The sequence below is a fragment of the Engraulis encrasicolus genome, chromosome 17, assembly GCF_034702125.1.
Source record: "Engraulis encrasicolus isolate BLACKSEA-1 chromosome 17, IST_EnEncr_1.0, whole genome shotgun sequence".
Classification (NCBI taxonomy): Eukaryota; Metazoa; Chordata; class Actinopteri; order Clupeiformes; family Engraulidae; genus Engraulis; species Engraulis encrasicolus.
Window position 1 is genome coordinate 12,662,532 of NC_085873.1, and position 17,260 is coordinate 12,679,791.

Sequence of the window (17,260 nt, forward strand, 5' to 3'; positions counted from 1 at the left end):
GCCGCAAACCAAGAAGCTTTTTCGAGGACGTCACTGCATCCCATTGAAAATTAATTGAATGTATTCGCGTCCACGCAGTCTGTCGCCGTAAAAGTTACAGTGTGTGTGTGTGTGTGTGTGTGTGTGTGTGTGTGTGTGTGTGTGTGTGTGTGTGTGTGTGTGTGTGTGTGTGTGTGTGTGTGTGTGTGAGAGTGTGTGTGTGTGTGTGTGTTTGTGTGTGTGTAGGCTATATGTGTGTGTTGTGTGAGGTTGTTTAGTGAGTGATTGGGGCATCAGGCGTGTCTGAAAGGGGGGACATTGTGGGCGTGCTTGGAAATTAGAACGGGGGCTTTTTAGCTGCATGTCATCCCCCTATATCACACTCTCATGTTTCCACACGGACACAGAGGAACACGAGTGACTTCAAATTTAACACGATCATACATGTAGGCTACTTACTGCACACACGGTCACGCACACACACACACACACACACACACACACACACACACACACACACACACACACACACACACACACACACACACACACACACACACACACACACACACACACACACACATGCACGCTCTGGGTACTTCGGCGCACAGTATGAGGAAATAAGGGATCTGCTCTGTGTTTTGTTTTGCTGTGTGTGTGTGTGTGTGTGTGTGTGTGTGTGTGTGTGTGTGTGTGTGTGTGTGTGTGTGAGCGAGACAGAGAGAGAGAGAATTGGATTTTGAGAGAGAGAGAGAGAGATGGAGAGAGAGAGAAACTCAGATATGCAGATAAAATGAGAGGTAAGAGTGTGTATGTGAGAGAGAGAGAAAGAAAGAACGTGAGAAAAAGAGAAACAAAGAAAGCGAGAGAGAGACAGAGACAGAGAGAAACCGAGCGAAAGAGAGCGAGGATGACTGATGTTGGTGGCTTTGTCAGTAAGTGTCAACGACAGGCAGAGCTTTGCCTGGGAGTAGGTGTACATTTTTAAAGACCCACACTATTTCAACACGGTGGGAATATGCAGTCAAGGCCGCTGATATTTTTTGCCAGGCTGGGGTTAGTCATCTGAAAGCCCCCCAAATGGAATACATACAATGTAATGGGGATCCAATTCTGGGCCCCTCTTCTCTCTGGGCCCCGGACCACAGACCTGCTTGTCCCCGCTGTTGGCTTCCGTGTCTACTGTGAGCCATAAAGGTGATTTGTGATGCAACTGTGATGTGTCATGCATGCATATCCCTGCCTATACGCTTACACTTGTAAACAGACATACAGTACGACAAACACGCAAAGTAATGTTGCAGTGTTTTATTTCACCGCATAGAGAGTAGAACCCACACTAAAGGGGTTGAATCAATACTGTGAAATAAAATCCACACACACACACGCACACGCACACACACATACACACACACACACACACACACTGGTACTCAAACCCCTGCATGCATACACATACACATGGGCACACTGAGATGGACATGTGCTTTAAACCAATGAAAACCATTTTTAGACACTTGTTGCAGTGCTACACTGAAGCCACCTGTGCCGCTGCCAATGGCAGTCCACTGTCACCTGTGCCTCTGCAAATGCCACTCCGCTGTTCCCCCATAGCTATTCTGATAACATACGGCAGTACAAATAGGGACCATTAGGGCCAGAGAATATCCGTTTGTGTGTGTGTGTGTGTGTGTGTGTGTGTGTGTGTGTGTGTGTGTGTGTGTGTGTGTGTGTGTGTGTGTGTGTGTGTGTGTGTGTGTGTGTGTGTGTGTGTGTGTGTGTGTGTGTGTGTGTGTGTGTGTGTACTTCTTCTGTGTTTTTCCCTGAAGAGAGGTGGGGGTGGCTACATATTGACTGACACTAGCCGTCTGTCCAGCACAAAAGATGGAGTGTGTGTGTGTGTGTGCATTTGTATTTAACTCTAGTAGGTGAAAGGGACACACACAGACACACACACACACACACACACTCACAGGCCTACTGTATATGTGTTGGGTCTCTTTCGGCCCCTTTCTGCCATGCCAAGATTTACGCATCTCCGTGTAAGAATGGAGTCGCGTCCCTGGATAGCAGGAGAATCGGGGGCAAGAGTGACGCCAGCCATGGCATGCACATTCTGATCCCCCCCCACAACCTCCACCAACACAATTACCACGCACACACGCACGCTCGCACACACACACACACACACACACACACACACACACACACACACACACACACACACACACACACACACACACACACACACACACACATGCACTCACTCTGCGAAGCACATTCCGGTCCCTCCACCACTACGAACACACAGCGTTTGACACACACCCAACCATGCAACCCCCCCCCCATCCAACCAACACATACCCCACCACTACCACCTCCTCCACCTTCATACTCTGCGAAGCACATTCCGCTACCACCCCCCCCCTTCCCTCCGCCCCACTACCACCATGTCCGTCAACACCCACACCAGTCCCCAATCGCCCCCCCGCCCAACCCCCACCCCCTCCAAAAACCCACCTGACTACCACTTGGATGACTGACACCTACTATTCCTAATTCTGGCCCCCCACCACCACCATCAGCCCCCTAATATAATGCCTTCACACTCTCCAACACCCATCCATCGTGCAACCAGCTTCTGTTCCCTGACAGCCCCCCCAACACCCACCCACCCATGCAACTACCCAGTCACTGCTTGCTTGTGGTCCAATAACCGTATTACATATTCAGGAGACTGACCTCACCATATATTTAACAGACGTGTTGGGTCGCGTCTGTGACAGCGCTAAGTCCTCTCTTGCTTGCGGTGGAAGGACATTCGGTACAGTAGCCTATTGTGGACGTATTGCTATCATCTGAACTCGGGGCATTCAATCAGGCATGAAGACTCAATCTCACGTAAGTACTCAATCATGTTTAACGTCTCGTTTAGCAGTGATACACGCGCTCAACTACTAAAGGAAAATAAATACCTTTGGGTGCGTGTAAAAAGGACTGCAAAATTAAAATGGAGAGAAGAAACGCACTCACAAGCTGAGTCTCATTATTTACAGGTAGGCCTATTATTATTATTACTCCACCATGTCCACAAGCAGGTTTCAGCCCTTAAGCCATCATCAGTGCGTCCGTTGACCCACCAACTTCGTCATTCTACGAAGAAATCATTTTTATAAATAATATGTTTGAATTTTTGATGTATCTATTTATTAGGCTAGTAACATTCATTTCCCCAATCTAGTTAACTGGTGCTCACTGGTCACTATCTTTCTTTTTGATCTCTCTTTCTTTTTTTCTTTATCTCTCTATATCATTCTCTCCATCTGTGTTGTTCTCTCTCTCTCTGTTGGACGTGCGCACAGTCACCCCTCTCTCCATCTGTCTCTCTTTCTTCCACTCCCATCTCTTCCTCCCTCTATTCCTATCTCTGGTTATCTGTCTCTGTCTCTGTCTTTGTCTCTGTCTCTGTCTCTGTGTCTTTCTCTGTCTCTGTCTCTGTCTCTGTCTCTGTCTCTGTCTCTCTCTGTCTCTCTCTCTCTCTGCTGTGGTACTTTCAGTTTGTCAACATAATAATGCTCTCTTTGTGTCTTGATTCCATCCAGGAAGTGTTAGTGAAGCAGCAAGAGTACCTGAGCCGCCAGAGAGATGCTATCGCCTACCGCATGAAGAAGCTTTCTGCCAAGCAGGTGGATGTAAATGTAAGCAGGAACCAGGAAGTGAACTGGACAAACGTTGAACAAACATCAACAGGCACAGGGCCGCTGACATCTTTTGCTGACCACAGGAAAAAAGGCATCTGAAAGTCTAATTACAAGTGATCTAAGGTCTGGAGACCTGCCTACTGAAAATCCTGTAGGGGTGTGTGGCTAACTATTGACGGCGGCTCGTTATTGGGCATTATGAATGTGTATCATTTGGCATACGTGGCCATATTCAATCGTGTCAGTTGTATCTATTCAAACAAACTGCAGTCGTCGCCTTTCCACGTCTCCATTTTCTGACTGGAGAGAGACAGAGACCACAATTGGGAACCCTCGCTGAGGGTAGATGCCATGCTGTCTTTCAGATTGGAGCAATTGTGCAAAGCAGCATGGGATTTTCCAGGCTATCCATACTCTCTTCCTCCTCTTGGGGTCAGGACAACCGACCTATCCTATTTGTCCCTCCCTGTCTGGCTTTAACCCATTTTAGTCTGATGCTACGCATACGTTATTTGACCTTTGGCGCCTGAAGCGACATATACGCTGCATTCAGGCTGTTGAGATTTGAGCTTTTATATTACAAATGTTTTGTTAAAACTGAATTAACACATTCCAATGCAAGAAGAGGGTCCTAGCTTTTAAATGCAACTTATTTCATGTTTTTATGTGTTTCGGAGGTTGAGATATTTAGATTTTAATAGGCAGAGGGCACCCTTTCCCAAAAAGGGCTTAGGTATTCAGCGGGTGTTTTTTGCAGTTGCCTTTGGCTAAAATGGGTTAACCAGGAACATTTAGTGGTCTAACGGAGTGGTTCTCAATATTTTCTGAACTAAAGCCCCCTTGACCTCATCTTAGCCTGCCAAGTCCTCCTTGACCTCATCATCAGTGTTGGCAGATTGGGCGGTTTCTCGCCCAATTACGTTACGTTAGGATGAGCTTCTACGGTTAAAAAAGGGTAAAAGGGCAGATTTATGGCCATAGAAATCAATAGTGTTTAGCTCAAATTGGGCGGGATTTAGTTGCCTGACTCTTGCTCGACCTGTAGCTCTGCACAGCTTCATGACCTCCAGGTGGGTTTTGAGCATTTTCTTGGGCTGGAGATCATCAGTCTCATGTAACAACCTTGCTCACCATAAGCTTGTATGCATATTAGAAACTAAAATAGACTTAATGCCCCCCAGTGACAACGGAGCACCCCCCCCCCCCCTCAGCTTGTACACGCCCCCCTGTGGCTTCCTAACGCCCCCCCGGGTGGCTTTAGAGCCCCTGTTGAGAAACACTAGTCTAATGGGTGCACAGTGAGTACAGGTGAAATGTGCAGGTGTAAATGTGGGTGGGAACAGGACTAACAAAATTGCACCATTTTGTCAGCATTGCCATTGCCATTGCCAGCATTGTCAAGCATTGCCAGAAGCTTTACTTTGTTGGATGGTGCAAATAGAGCAAAAATATGTGAATGTAGGAGGAAGCATGACTAACCAGAAATCTCTGAAAATGGTGTCAGCCTCTGAGCCTTGAACAAACATTTCCAGGAAAACACTTGGTACAATACGTGGGTGCATGCAGTGGTGTAGTCTACGTAGAACGCAGGTATACGGAGTATACCCACTTCTAAATTTTAGGGGCTTCAGTATACCCACTTAAAATTGATTGATCCATTATTTAGAATGGCATAAATATATACAGTATACCCACTTCAAAAAATGCTCGAATATACAGTATACCCACTTCAAAAAAGTAGACTACACAGCTGGGTGCATGGCATGGCGAAGTAGGTTGATGTTTACATAAACGTTGAACAAACACTGCTAGGGAAATTACTTGGTCTAAAGTTAATTATTTGATCCAATGCTTGGGTGAAAAAAGATAAAGGTGCAGTGTTCATCTCCCATTGTTCTCTTAACTTCAACAGTGGCCTGACTTGACACACATTGTTACAATATAATACCCATAAAGTAGTTTTCAGTTTATTGAGTTTTCAGTATATTGAGTGGGCAACCCAACAGGTGAGGACAAATGGGTCAGTTGTCCAGGACCCAAGGAGATAGGGGCCCAGAAATGGTTCCACATTACATTTATTGGGTTTGGGGCCCATTAGGATTCCCCAGGGCCTGGCCAAAGCTACCAGCGGCTCTGATTGTCAGTGAAAGATGAAAAATACAGAATGATGCAGGGGTTGATTCTGCAGGGGTTGATCCCGCAGGAAAGGTGTGGTTTACAATTGCCCATGATCATTTATTAGGCATTACGAATGTGTAATTTGGCATATACTGTACATAGCCCATAAGCCAATTGTGTCTAGTTGTATTCAAACAAATTGCAGTCATCACTCCCTCCACCTCCCCACTCTTTGATTGGCTCCTTTGCTCAGGCTCTCACAGGTTAGGGTTAGGATAGAATGGGTTTTGGTCTAGGCACAGTTCGACATGTTTATAAGTTGGTGGATACACATTGTTCATTGACAGGTTAGGATTAGGAATGAGTTTTGGTATAGGCACAGTTCGGCATTGCAAACTTGGCCGCAGTAGCCGTAGTAGCCGATCATAACCAAGAATAGCATCATGTCACCTCACTTGGATTGGCATATGTCACATGCCACTAAAACATCCAACCCCCTTTCCAATGTCATCATAGCAATGTCGCTTAAATAGACTTTTCGGCAAACAATGAATAGCATCTCTGGCCAGCTGCATGAAAGGATTAACACTCTTGGTCTTCCTCCATTAATCATTGAATTGACCTTTGCACTTCTTTCCCCACATATTTCACCCTCTGCCTTGTCCACTAAACATCTGATCAGTATTGTATCAAACCTTTTAGAAATTACTGATGCACGTACATCAATATACATCAATAATTTATTTTTCTTTCCCAGATTCATGTTCATCACAGAAAATGAGTCAGCTAATCTTTTTTTCAAGCAAAAAACTGAAAACGGGTCCAAAAGACCTTAACACCTTCCAAGGGTTAACTCTGCCAAATCTATTGTGCACTTGCCCTCTAGAAAAAGACCAACGTCTTGAAGGAGAAGATCAAGAAGAAGTACGCGGACATGAAGCGCGTGCTGGACGAGGACCTGAGCATCACGCTGACGCAGCTGGAGATGGAGACGGAGGCGACGGAGCGCATCATCGAGGAGCACATCGAGAGCTGCTACGCCCTCACGCAACACATCGACCAACAGATCTCCGAACTCAGCACCAGCCAGCAGAAACAGCCGGGCCAAGATAAGGTGAGATACATTACTTTATACTTACAGGGGTGCAAAGCAACTAATTACATTTACTCAAGGTGCCACATGTCACATGATGGCAGCTTAGAACCATACCTCTTATTGAATACGGAAAAAAACTCCTTATGAACCGTCTCCTCCTCATCAATCGTTTCTGGATATGTTGCACAGGAAAAATAAGTAGCCGGGATCCACCCAAACTTCACCCAAACAGTTGGATATATCTTTAATTTAAAATTTTCCTCAAATGGATGCAAGCACAAATTCATTATTTCCAATGGCTCAAAGTGGCAGGTTTAAGATGAAGATACACACGTTCTACTCTGTTTCTGTCAATGGTCTAATTGATTGTATCTTTGGTCAGTCCCAGAAAAGGTACAGTATGTCATAGACAGGTGTTAAGCACACAGTGAGACACGCACACACACACACACACACACACACACACACACACACACACACACACACACACACACACACACACACACACACACACACACACACACACACACACACACACACACATCAGGGCTTGACACTGAGAGTGTGTCAAATGCGGGTAAAAATGGGCTTTGGCGTGTTACAACTTGAGTTTCACTAGCCATTTGGCCGGTAAATTCTAGGGATATGATAATCTAAGAAAGGGATCTAGTCAGAGATTTCGCAGTAGGCTAGTCTTGTGAACCTACAGGGCACTCGCATGTCTCGCATGTCAGAACTCTGTCGAACTGACAAGCAACGCAAAATATACATTTTGCAATCGGTCTTCACAATCCAGTAGTGGTCATCATCAAAATGACCAAGGCAAGAGGTATACGACATGAGAAAAGTAAGGAAGTTTGAGATAAGTTCACAGCATGGAGATAGTACAAACGGACAAGTTAGTAAAAGTAGGCTAATGTTCCGTTTATTGTTGGCCTATTGTTTTTGATTTACCTGGGTGCTTTCACACACACACACACACGCACGCACGCACACACACACACACACACACACACACACACACACACACACACACACACACACACACACACACACACACACACACACACACACACACACACACACACACACACACACACACACACACGCACACACACTATGCACACACTGGTGCTTGATGAGGAATATTATGAAGTATCATTTTCAAACAGCAGGCACTATAGTGGACTGTGGCATGGGACCCTGGCAACCAAAACTAATTATGTCTGAACTGTGTCTCCGGTCAGGAGGTTACATGTCTGGCTATTATTCTATTAAAATAGTGAGCTATTATTACTCTCTCCACAATGAGCGTTCACTCCTACACTGGCAGTCACCCCAAGGGTGTGTGTGTGTGTGTGTGTGTGTGTGTGTGTGTGTGTGTGTGTGTGTGTGTGTGTGTGTGTGTGTGTGTGTGTGTGTGTGTGTGTGTGTGTGTGTGTGTGTGTGTGTGTGTATTTGCCTAAATATCAATGTGGGGACCAAAATGTCATCACTAAGGTAGACAAGCGGGAAATGGGTCTGTTTTGGGACCAAAGATATGGGCACTATAAATCCAACACAAATATTGTTGTTACGTGCGTGCGTGCGTGCGTTCGTTCGTTTTACTGGTCTGGTCTGCCTGGTACTCTGTGCTGATGGACAGAGCCTGGCCTGGCGTGTCTCCCATTGACAGGAAGTTTGTCAGAGGCGAGAAGATCAACAGGGGTCTTTCAAATGCCACCGTGTTCTAGTCAGTACAATCCAATGTGACCACAAATTATGAGTCATAACGTCATGCAGGGCTGCTGACCGCTTTGGCCGAGCCCGGGAAAGGGCCCCAAACCCAATACATACAATGCAACGAGGACCCAATTCTGTGCCCCCTCTCACCCTGGGCCTGACACAAGTGACCCCTTTGTTCCCCCATCTTTCAAATGCCACTGTGTTGTACTGGACAGGCAGAGCTATAATCAGTGTGGCCACTAATTATGAGACATAAGGTCATGATGCACAAAATTACTTACTGATTGTGACAGGCAGGTGTCCTGTAATGGGGGGGAGGTCAGGACGATTCTAAGGGTCTGACAATGAGAGTGGGGCCTTTTAAGACTATTAATATTATAACATATACTGTACATCAGAGATGTAGATTGTGACTTGTTACTTGGACTTGAGTCAGACTTGCGTCACAAATTGATGACTCATGACTTGACTTGGTAATATTAGGAACGACTTCTGATTTGACTTGACTTGTACTCTATTGACTCAAGACATGACTTGACTTGACAGTTTTAGCTTGCAATGACTTACATTGGCATGTCAAGTCTAAATATATTTCATTTTCTGCATTTGTATATGTGAAAAAAAATCATTAAAAAATGAAAATTAAATGATTTGCCCTTAATCGGTACCAAAAGGCCAACTTTTTTGTAAAGAATGTGACTGGCAAATGTTGACATGCATAGCAGTGTGGAGAGGTAATGAATTCATGACCAAAAGTAGCTATCGATATTGTGTGTAGAATATGTGGTGACTTATTAAAGACTTGGTAAAGACTTGGTCCCATCTCTGATATATATTACAGGCTATAATGGTAACCTCTCACTGGAGATGGGCCCATTGACGGGCCTATTCACTCTTTGCTGGAAACACTCAACTACATCATAACAACATTGCTATGACAATAAGAGTCTAAGTACCCGATTAAGACGTGCACTGTAAGGAAATTTCCCTGCAAAATAACGGCAGTTACTGGCAATTATATTTACCTGTAATTCTACTGTTATTTCACACCAAACATCAAATACAGCTAAGTGCTGTTTAATGTATCACAGTATATACATTTTTTTCAGCAGCAATTGAACTGTTAAATAACAGTACTCTACAGAACGTTCACAGTATTAGTACTATTATACTAAAAGTGCTCTACAATATTTATGCAGTAGTATAAGTAAAATAACAGTACATTTCAGTTAAACAGTTGAATTGTACTGTGTGATGACAGGTAAATACTGGGTCATACTTGGCAACTTCCCACCCCACCCATCACTCTCCATAACTGTGGTACCCTGGCCATCTTACCACCCCACCCTCCCATCATTCACCATGACTGGAGTGCCTTGAGCATGATACTATGGCGCTATGCTTTATTGAGATAATAGTTTGCGGTGGTCCTTTGAAAGTGTGGGCATGAATACAATTTTAGAGTACGCAGTGCTATGTTACAATGATAGTGTGCGAGGTGGGCTTTTTGCTGTATCTCTTGATGAGCCAATGATGAATATAGCATTGGTCAGTCTTTAAAAATGTAATTTGCACCAAGTAGCACAGCAAACAATCAGCACTACAAGCTAGCTCTCAAAGCAATGCCTAATTTGCAGCAGGCACATTATATGCAACAATGCCACAAATGATGCCACATACAGCAAGTGCCACAAAGCAAGCTTTCACAAAGAGGAAAGTATGCAAACATGTAAGCAAGCTTGTAGGCAAGCAAGTGCTATGCTGTGCCATGCAGGCCTGCCAGCAGACAGGCAAGCAACTGAAGTGTTGATAGTCCAGATTTATATACAGGTGCAAGAGTACCATGTGACCAGAGTCATCAGGCCCTTGGCAGGTGAAGGCCGTAATTGAATAATGGCATAACAGCCCTACTCAGATGAGGCCAGGCACTGATTAGCAGATTGGTTTAGATGGGGCTGCTTGTTGCAGGAGTGTTCAAATTCTTAAAATGTTTCAGCCATTCACACTCTCATATCAAAAACATAGTGATGAAAATCATCATAATGTGCTGCATCAAACACTTGTTAAGTATTGTAGTTTCCTTAGAAATTGTTTAATGCTTGTTAGTATCAGAGAATCTTTAACCAGTGAGAATGACTTAAGTTCTTCAGGTGGTAGGCTATTGCAGCCTGATGGCGACCACGGACAAGTGGAGGATGAATGGGTTTCAATGGTGCTGCCTAAAATATCTTGGTTGCTTCCACAACGGCCAATGCTGCTATTGTGCAGTACTTACTGTTTATGCTCAATACTTGACTCAAAGTAATATTTTCACAGTAGCTGTCTGTTTTTTTTCAAAAAACAGTAGAATGCTGTTGCAGAATTGCAGCTATTTTTTACAGTGTGGTCAATACCATTTTTGTGACAATGAGGTTACGAAAGACGCTCTGCACTAAAGGGTTAATAGTATTGCCTTGCTAAATTTGTAATTTTTCACGGGGCCACCCAGGTTTTCTAGCAGTGGCCCTGCATGATGGGTGTCCATTGTCCCCATCTCACATTCTGCTTTCTTTCTTTCTTTCGTATCTTTTCTCTGCCAGGACACGGAAACAGAGGAGAGGTATGTGTTTGTTATGCAGCTCATTTGCATGTCTGCATGCAGGCTATTGCATGCCATGTGCTGTGGGCTTTTGTCTTTGATTAACCCATTGATGCTGGATGTTGCGATGCGCAACAATGGCCTTGGCGCCTGGAGCTGCATAAGGCAACATTCAGGATCATGAGATTTGAGACAAATTTATTACAAATCTTATGTTTGAGATGAATGAACACATTCTAATGAAAGGTGAGGGTCTTAGCGTTTAAATGCAACTTATTGCATGTTTTTATATGCTTCAGAGGCTGAGATAGGTTTTTATAGGCCGAGGGCAACTTTTCTTAAAAAGGGCTCAGGCATTCAGCAGCCTTTTTTGCAGGTGCTTTGGGCATCAATGGGTTAAGGTCAACAGACCTACATTGAGTGCAAAGCCCTTCAAAAGGTAAACCGCTTAGTAGTGGTAGACAGACCAACATATTGTCATCATATAGTGTATGTGCGTTTTCTTGCTTGAGTGTGTGTGTGTGTGTGCATATTCACATACTATGTGTTAATTACTATATTTGTGTGTGTGTGTGTGTGTGTGCGTGCGTGAGTGCGTGCGTGCATGCGTGTGTGTGTCTGTGTCTGTGTGCGGGTGTGTGTATGTGTGTTCGCGCCCGCGTGTTTGTTTAGGATATCGGCCACGCTAAAGCATACGGACCCGGAGCTGATCCATATGGACGAGTTTAAGAACGAGCAGCTGCTGAGTCTCACCATCAACCTGCTGCTCTTCATTAGGTCACAAGTCCCCGTCACCAAGAAACTCTTCCAGAGCTGTGAGTCTATAATGTTGCCTTACAATACACAAATTACAACGACACTCGCTAGGCCCCACTAAAACTGGCCCGTCACCACGAAACTCATCCAGAGCTGTGAGCTTACACTGTTGTTTTACGATACACAAATCAAGGCCACACTAGCTAGCCCCCACTTAAACTGGCCTCTGTCACCACGAAACGCTTCCAGAGTTGTGAGTTTATACTCCTTACCACGATCCACAAGGCACTATAAAGCCCCACTAAAGCTGGCCCTGCCGTGGCCATGCGGTAGGGCACTCGCTTGCCATGCAACTGACCCGGGTTCGATTCCCGGCTCAAGTCCTTTGCCGACCCCTCCCCATCTCTCTCCCACTCGTTTCCTGTCCTACTCTTCACCCCCCCCCCCCCCCCATTTTTTTTAACCCCCACTAAAGTTGTGAGCTCACAAGTCACCATCACCAAGAAACTCTTCCATATATGGCTTCCATGGCCTCCCATGATTTACAATAAACAAAGCACTTTTTTATAAGACAGTGTTATTACCAGGTCCCTGTAACCAAAAGGCTCTTCCAAAGCTGTTACGTTTTCACAATATTCATGATTCATTTTCATAATGCAATGTCATACCATTCAAAAACTGCACAGAGCAAATACTCTCACAGAGCATGGGCTGTAGGTGTAGGCTCACATAACCCTCACTACTGCTTCGGTTTTCTGGGCGTGGTTACTGGTTATTTCTTACATGACATTACTGGCACACAAAGTATTTCCCGTCCGACTGGGTACTTTGAGCGGGTACTTTCCATCCAAAGATGATCCTGAGATTATGCGACTGCAATGCTCTAATTGTGTGTTTGTTATACTGTATGTTATGACATAGGGTGATGCAGTAGGGTCATGGTCAATTTCACCTCAGAATTTCACAGCAATTTGTTATGATTATCAAGTTGCGGCAAATAAATCCCCTTAATAAATCCACGCAGCTTCAAGTGAGACTGTCCATTTTTTCTGGCCCTGCATAGACGGGGGTCCTTTTGAGGATTAATGTACTATTGCCTTGCTTAATCTGTAGTATTTTAAAGAATACTAATTGAACCACGTATAAAATGGATCATTTTAAATGTATTAATTAAAAGTACTATTATTTAGATAATTCCACCCCTCTTCACAAAGATGCAGACGCATCCACAAATGAATTCAGTATCTCCTCTCAGATGCATCCGTCATAATACTGGATCTGGACTCACCTGGACCCACCTGACTAGGCTACATCATATCTATATCTCTGCATCTGTTCTTCTACCCGCAGATGCATTCGATGTGGTGCTAGACCCGGACTCTCATATCTATTTTTTTCTTTCTTTTTTTAAAGATTGTTTGCCTTTATTTCTGACAGGACAGGGGAGGAGAGACAGGAAATGAGTAAGGAGAAAGACACGGTGAAGGATCGGCAAATGACCCGGCCCGGATTCGAACCCGGGTCGCCAGCGCAGTAACCCAGTGCCCTACCGTCAGGGGCCTCATATCTATTTTTCTACCCACAGATGCAACATAGTACTTGACCCGGACTCAGCCCATCTGATTATATTATTATATTATATACAGCATCCTCTATCTATTCTTCTACACACAGATGCGTCCGAAGTGGTCCTAGACCCGAACTCGGCCCACCCGAAGCTCATCGTGTCCCCCGAGGGCGACTCGGTCACCTACACCGACACGTGGCAGGAGGTCCCAGAGAACGCGGCGCGCTTCGACACCACGCTGAATGCGGTGAGCCGCGAGGGCTTCCGCGAGGGCCGCCACTACTGGGAGGTGCTGGTGGACGGCAAGACGTACTGGGAGCTGGGCCTGACGTATCCCAGCATCCCCCGCAAGGGCAGCGAGGAGCACTGCTGGCTTGGCCGCGGCGCCGACTCCTGGTGCGTGGAGTACTTCAACGGCTGGTACAACGCCTGGCACCGTGGCGCGGCGCACGAGCTCACGCACGTGCAGGGCCGGGCGTTCCAGCGCATCGGCGTGTTCTCCAGTGCACCCGGCGGCCTCGTGTGCTTCCTGGGCGCCGAGACCATGACGCCGCTGTACTGCTTCTGCACGGGCACGTTCACCGATAGGCTGCTGCAGGCCGTGTGTCCCGGACACGACAACCAGGGGACCAATTGGAAGCCACTGGAGATCGTGGATGCCAGCAGGTCCCGGCCCACCCTCTGAACCGCAGCTAGCAGTTCCAGGCCCACCCTTTGATTTGAATCTTTTTAAATTTCCTCATTATACAAATTCACTTAGTCTATGAATTCCTGTGTTCCAGTGTGTAACCATTTTGCGTTTTTATGTGTTTTATTGTTTTGTGTATATTGAGGCAGAGTAAATGGATTTGTTGAGTGTACAATATGGCTCTTCAACTTCACCAATGGTGTCAATGTAAATCAGAGTAGTTCCTCCATTTAGGTATTGAGTAGAGCATTATTAGCAGTAACAGTAACACTTTGCTTTGTCATGACAGTTATCTAAGAGTAATATAGATTAGGCCTATGTCAATGTCATAAATGTGATTATTGAGTTACATTAGGTGTCATTTGGCTATTGCCATGACATTTTTGGGTTGGACAGACTTTGAAAAAAAAGGCTCTGCACATACACTCATAGCTCAAGCAATGTCAACTTATGACAATAGCCAAAGTGTTATGACAGTGTCATGCCGCTCTTATGATGGTACTGTTAAATAACACATTACAGAAGTAAGTACATGTTTATGGATCTTATTGAAATTACCCTTTTATTCTGATGAACACACATATTACCAGCTACATTTAAGTAGATTAACTAGTTACACAAGATTGGTGCATCTGCTCATAACACAGAGTTGGAGCCATAATGTACATAGAATTGTGTATCGATGTTTGAGATATGGTATTTATAGGTTTATGTTTACCTTTGACCGGTAATACAAAAGAAATAAGGAAAGAGTTTTAAAATTGCTTGTAATTGAGCCATTATCAAACGTAGCATGACATGAACCTCTAGCAACAGGTTATAGGGCTTTGTAGGTACCGGTATATGATGATCATCTAAGATAACACTATACAGTATGTAGGCAGAGAGACGACAATGTTGAACAAAATGGAAACAAATTGCACAGTTGATCATTTTTGTTTTAATACAATAAAATAGGGTTTTACACAGGTCTTCATTCGATGTCATTTTAACAAATGTACTACCCCAGATTCAAAAAGAGGCATTTTAGTATAATATCCACAGTAATTTTTTTTTTCAAAAGGGGAATTCATGGCCCCGAAATGTAATATAATCATGGTTCCAAATCGTGTTAATATATATATATTCCTGAGGACAATTGCATTAAACACTGTAAAGCATTAAAAAAAGTTTTTAACTTTTTTAAAAAGTAAGATTTTTCTTCCCTTCAATTCCATTCCAAAACAAGGGGAGTAATTCCAACTCCCTGTATACAATGTTGGGCACTACGTTACTATTAAAAGGATCCTTGTGTGTGTGTGTGTGAGAGAGAGTGTGGAGGCAAGACAGAGCTAGAGTGTGTATGTGTGTTTGTGTGTAGATATACTGTGTGTGTGTGTGTGTGTGTGTGTGTGTGTGTGTGTGTGTGTGTGTGTGTGTGTGTGTGTGTGTGTGTGTGTGTGTGTGTGTGTGTGTGTGTGTGTGTGGTGGACAGGGTTCACGACAGGAGAACCATTCCATACACATGAATTGCCATTTCAATGTCACATCATCATCTGACTTGGGAAAAAAACTATATAGTTTACTCAAGATTTCAACTGTGCTGTACTATAGAACGTACAGAGTAAAATGATTGATATTTGCTCAAGGTGACTGGGAAAGATGAAACTAGACATTTTACTCGAGAAAAGACAGGCACTATTTTAAAGCTATGAAAGGCACAGTTTGTAGCACCGTTATGATGTTCCGCTACCTCCAGGCGTGGACGCTACATTGCTGGACGAGTGCATTCATTTGCGTGGACTGGTGTGTTGTGAATAGACGAGTGATATGCTAGCTGCCTCTGTCGACTAAAATCCCTTTAGACAGCATGACAAAAAAAGAAAAGGAAAAAATCCAGCAAGTATTCAAATAACAAGCTAACCCATATAGGAGGTCATGTGCTACACAAAGGCCCATTTTCAAAGCATTTCAAAAACATTTTTTTTGGCATTTTAAAAAATGACTATTGTGAAGATGCCATAATTCAGTCAGGCAGATGTGCGGTTTGCTCTAGCGCTGGTGTCCAGAGATGTAGAATGTAGAAGTAGATGTATGGATGTAATTACAACGCTAGTAGTTTGAAATTACATAGTTGCAAGTAAGTACATACCATGCTACTAGTGTTGTAATTATATCAGAAACAGTACTTCTACTTCTACTTTATACCTCTCTGCTGGTGTCACTCTTTCAGGCTCCGTTTCAAGTCGTGACAGGATAGTATTTAGTGCAGCACCCTCCCGCCCCCTCCCACCCCACCTTCCCCTCCCCACCCCCACATGACCGCATAGCCATGGAGCCCCTGGGGTAGGTCAGCTTGCTAAAAGCGGATGGACAATAAACAAAAGTGGCCAGTTGTGCTTTGAGTCAACAGTTCAGACCCATCAACCCCTTCTGGTGTTCCTCTTAGCGGTTCCAGATTAATCCGACCGGAAAGGGTGTGGGGACAAAAAAAACATTACAGAGGGCAACACTATCTAAATACCACAGGAAACTGGTAGAAAGTTAAGAAAGCCTGGAATGTAGAAGCTCAATGTGCTTCTGTAATGGTAATGGTCTGAAGAAGTTCCCGGAGAGGATTGAAACATAGTACTGTAGCTGTGTATCTTCAAGATTAAATATTTTGTAGCAAAACTGTGTCGATTATTAAAACTATTGGTTCAAGTTAAGTCATGAGTAGTACAGCAAAAGGCTTTTTCTTCCCCAGCCCCCCAACTTCATGAAGTCCATTTGGTCTCATCTCCAAGGCATCTTGTTTCTGTGTCTGTATCTGATAGTTTATTGGTGTGGAAGGCTTCGTTTTAGCGCATTCCCAACTGAGGAAATGCACATTGATTGCAGGATGACATGTGCTGTACAGTCTTTTGGTTTTACTGTACATCTAAAGCATTAGGTAAAGCCTCCTGAGGTAAAGCATCAGCCTGTCTCAGTCTGGGACACAACCAGTGAACAGAAGGAACAGCATGGCACACGATAAAAAGTAAAATGTACAGATTCCTTTCAAGCATTTGATTGTTTCATATCTTCATGGCCG

The 17,260-nt window shown here is 44.4% G+C and overlaps 1 protein-coding gene across 2 annotated transcripts; it reads left to right on the plus strand.

The window, feature by feature from the left end:
• Nucleotides 1-2,730: 2,730 nt before the first annotated feature.
• si:ch211-28p3.4 (zinc-binding protein A33) lies at nucleotides 2,731-17,250 on the plus strand. 2 transcript variants are annotated; one of them, XM_063221766.1, is made up of 6 exons: nucleotides 2,731-2,880; nucleotides 3,582-3,677; nucleotides 6,685-6,912; nucleotides 11,199-11,218; nucleotides 11,870-12,012; nucleotides 13,628-17,250. In XM_063221766.1, exons 1-6 carry the CDS (start codon nucleotides 2,863-2,865, stop codon nucleotides 14,203-14,205), a joined length of 1,083 nt encoding a protein of 360 aa, XP_063077836.1. In that variant the 5' UTR covers nucleotides 2,731-2,862; the 3' UTR covers nucleotides 14,206-17,250. The 2 variants fall into 2 exon arrangements, with proteins under 2 accessions (XP_063077836.1, XP_063077837.1); XM_063221767.1 differs by lacking the exons at nucleotides 2,731-2,880; nucleotides 3,582-3,677 and adding an exon at nucleotides 3,689-3,803.
• Nucleotides 17,251-17,260: the final 10 nt, after the last annotated feature.

Bases quoted from the DNA above. Each gene is read 5' to 3' on its own strand.
- si:ch211-28p3.4 (XM_063221766.1), top strand. The intron at 6,913-11,198 runs GTGAGATACATT...TTTCTCTGCCAG, and splicing joins AACAGCCGGGCCAAGATAAG to GACACGGAAACAGAGGAGAG. The intron at 11,219-11,869 runs GTATGTGTTTGT...GTGTTTGTTTAG, and splicing joins GACACGGAAACAGAGGAGAG to GATATCGGCCACGCTAAAGC.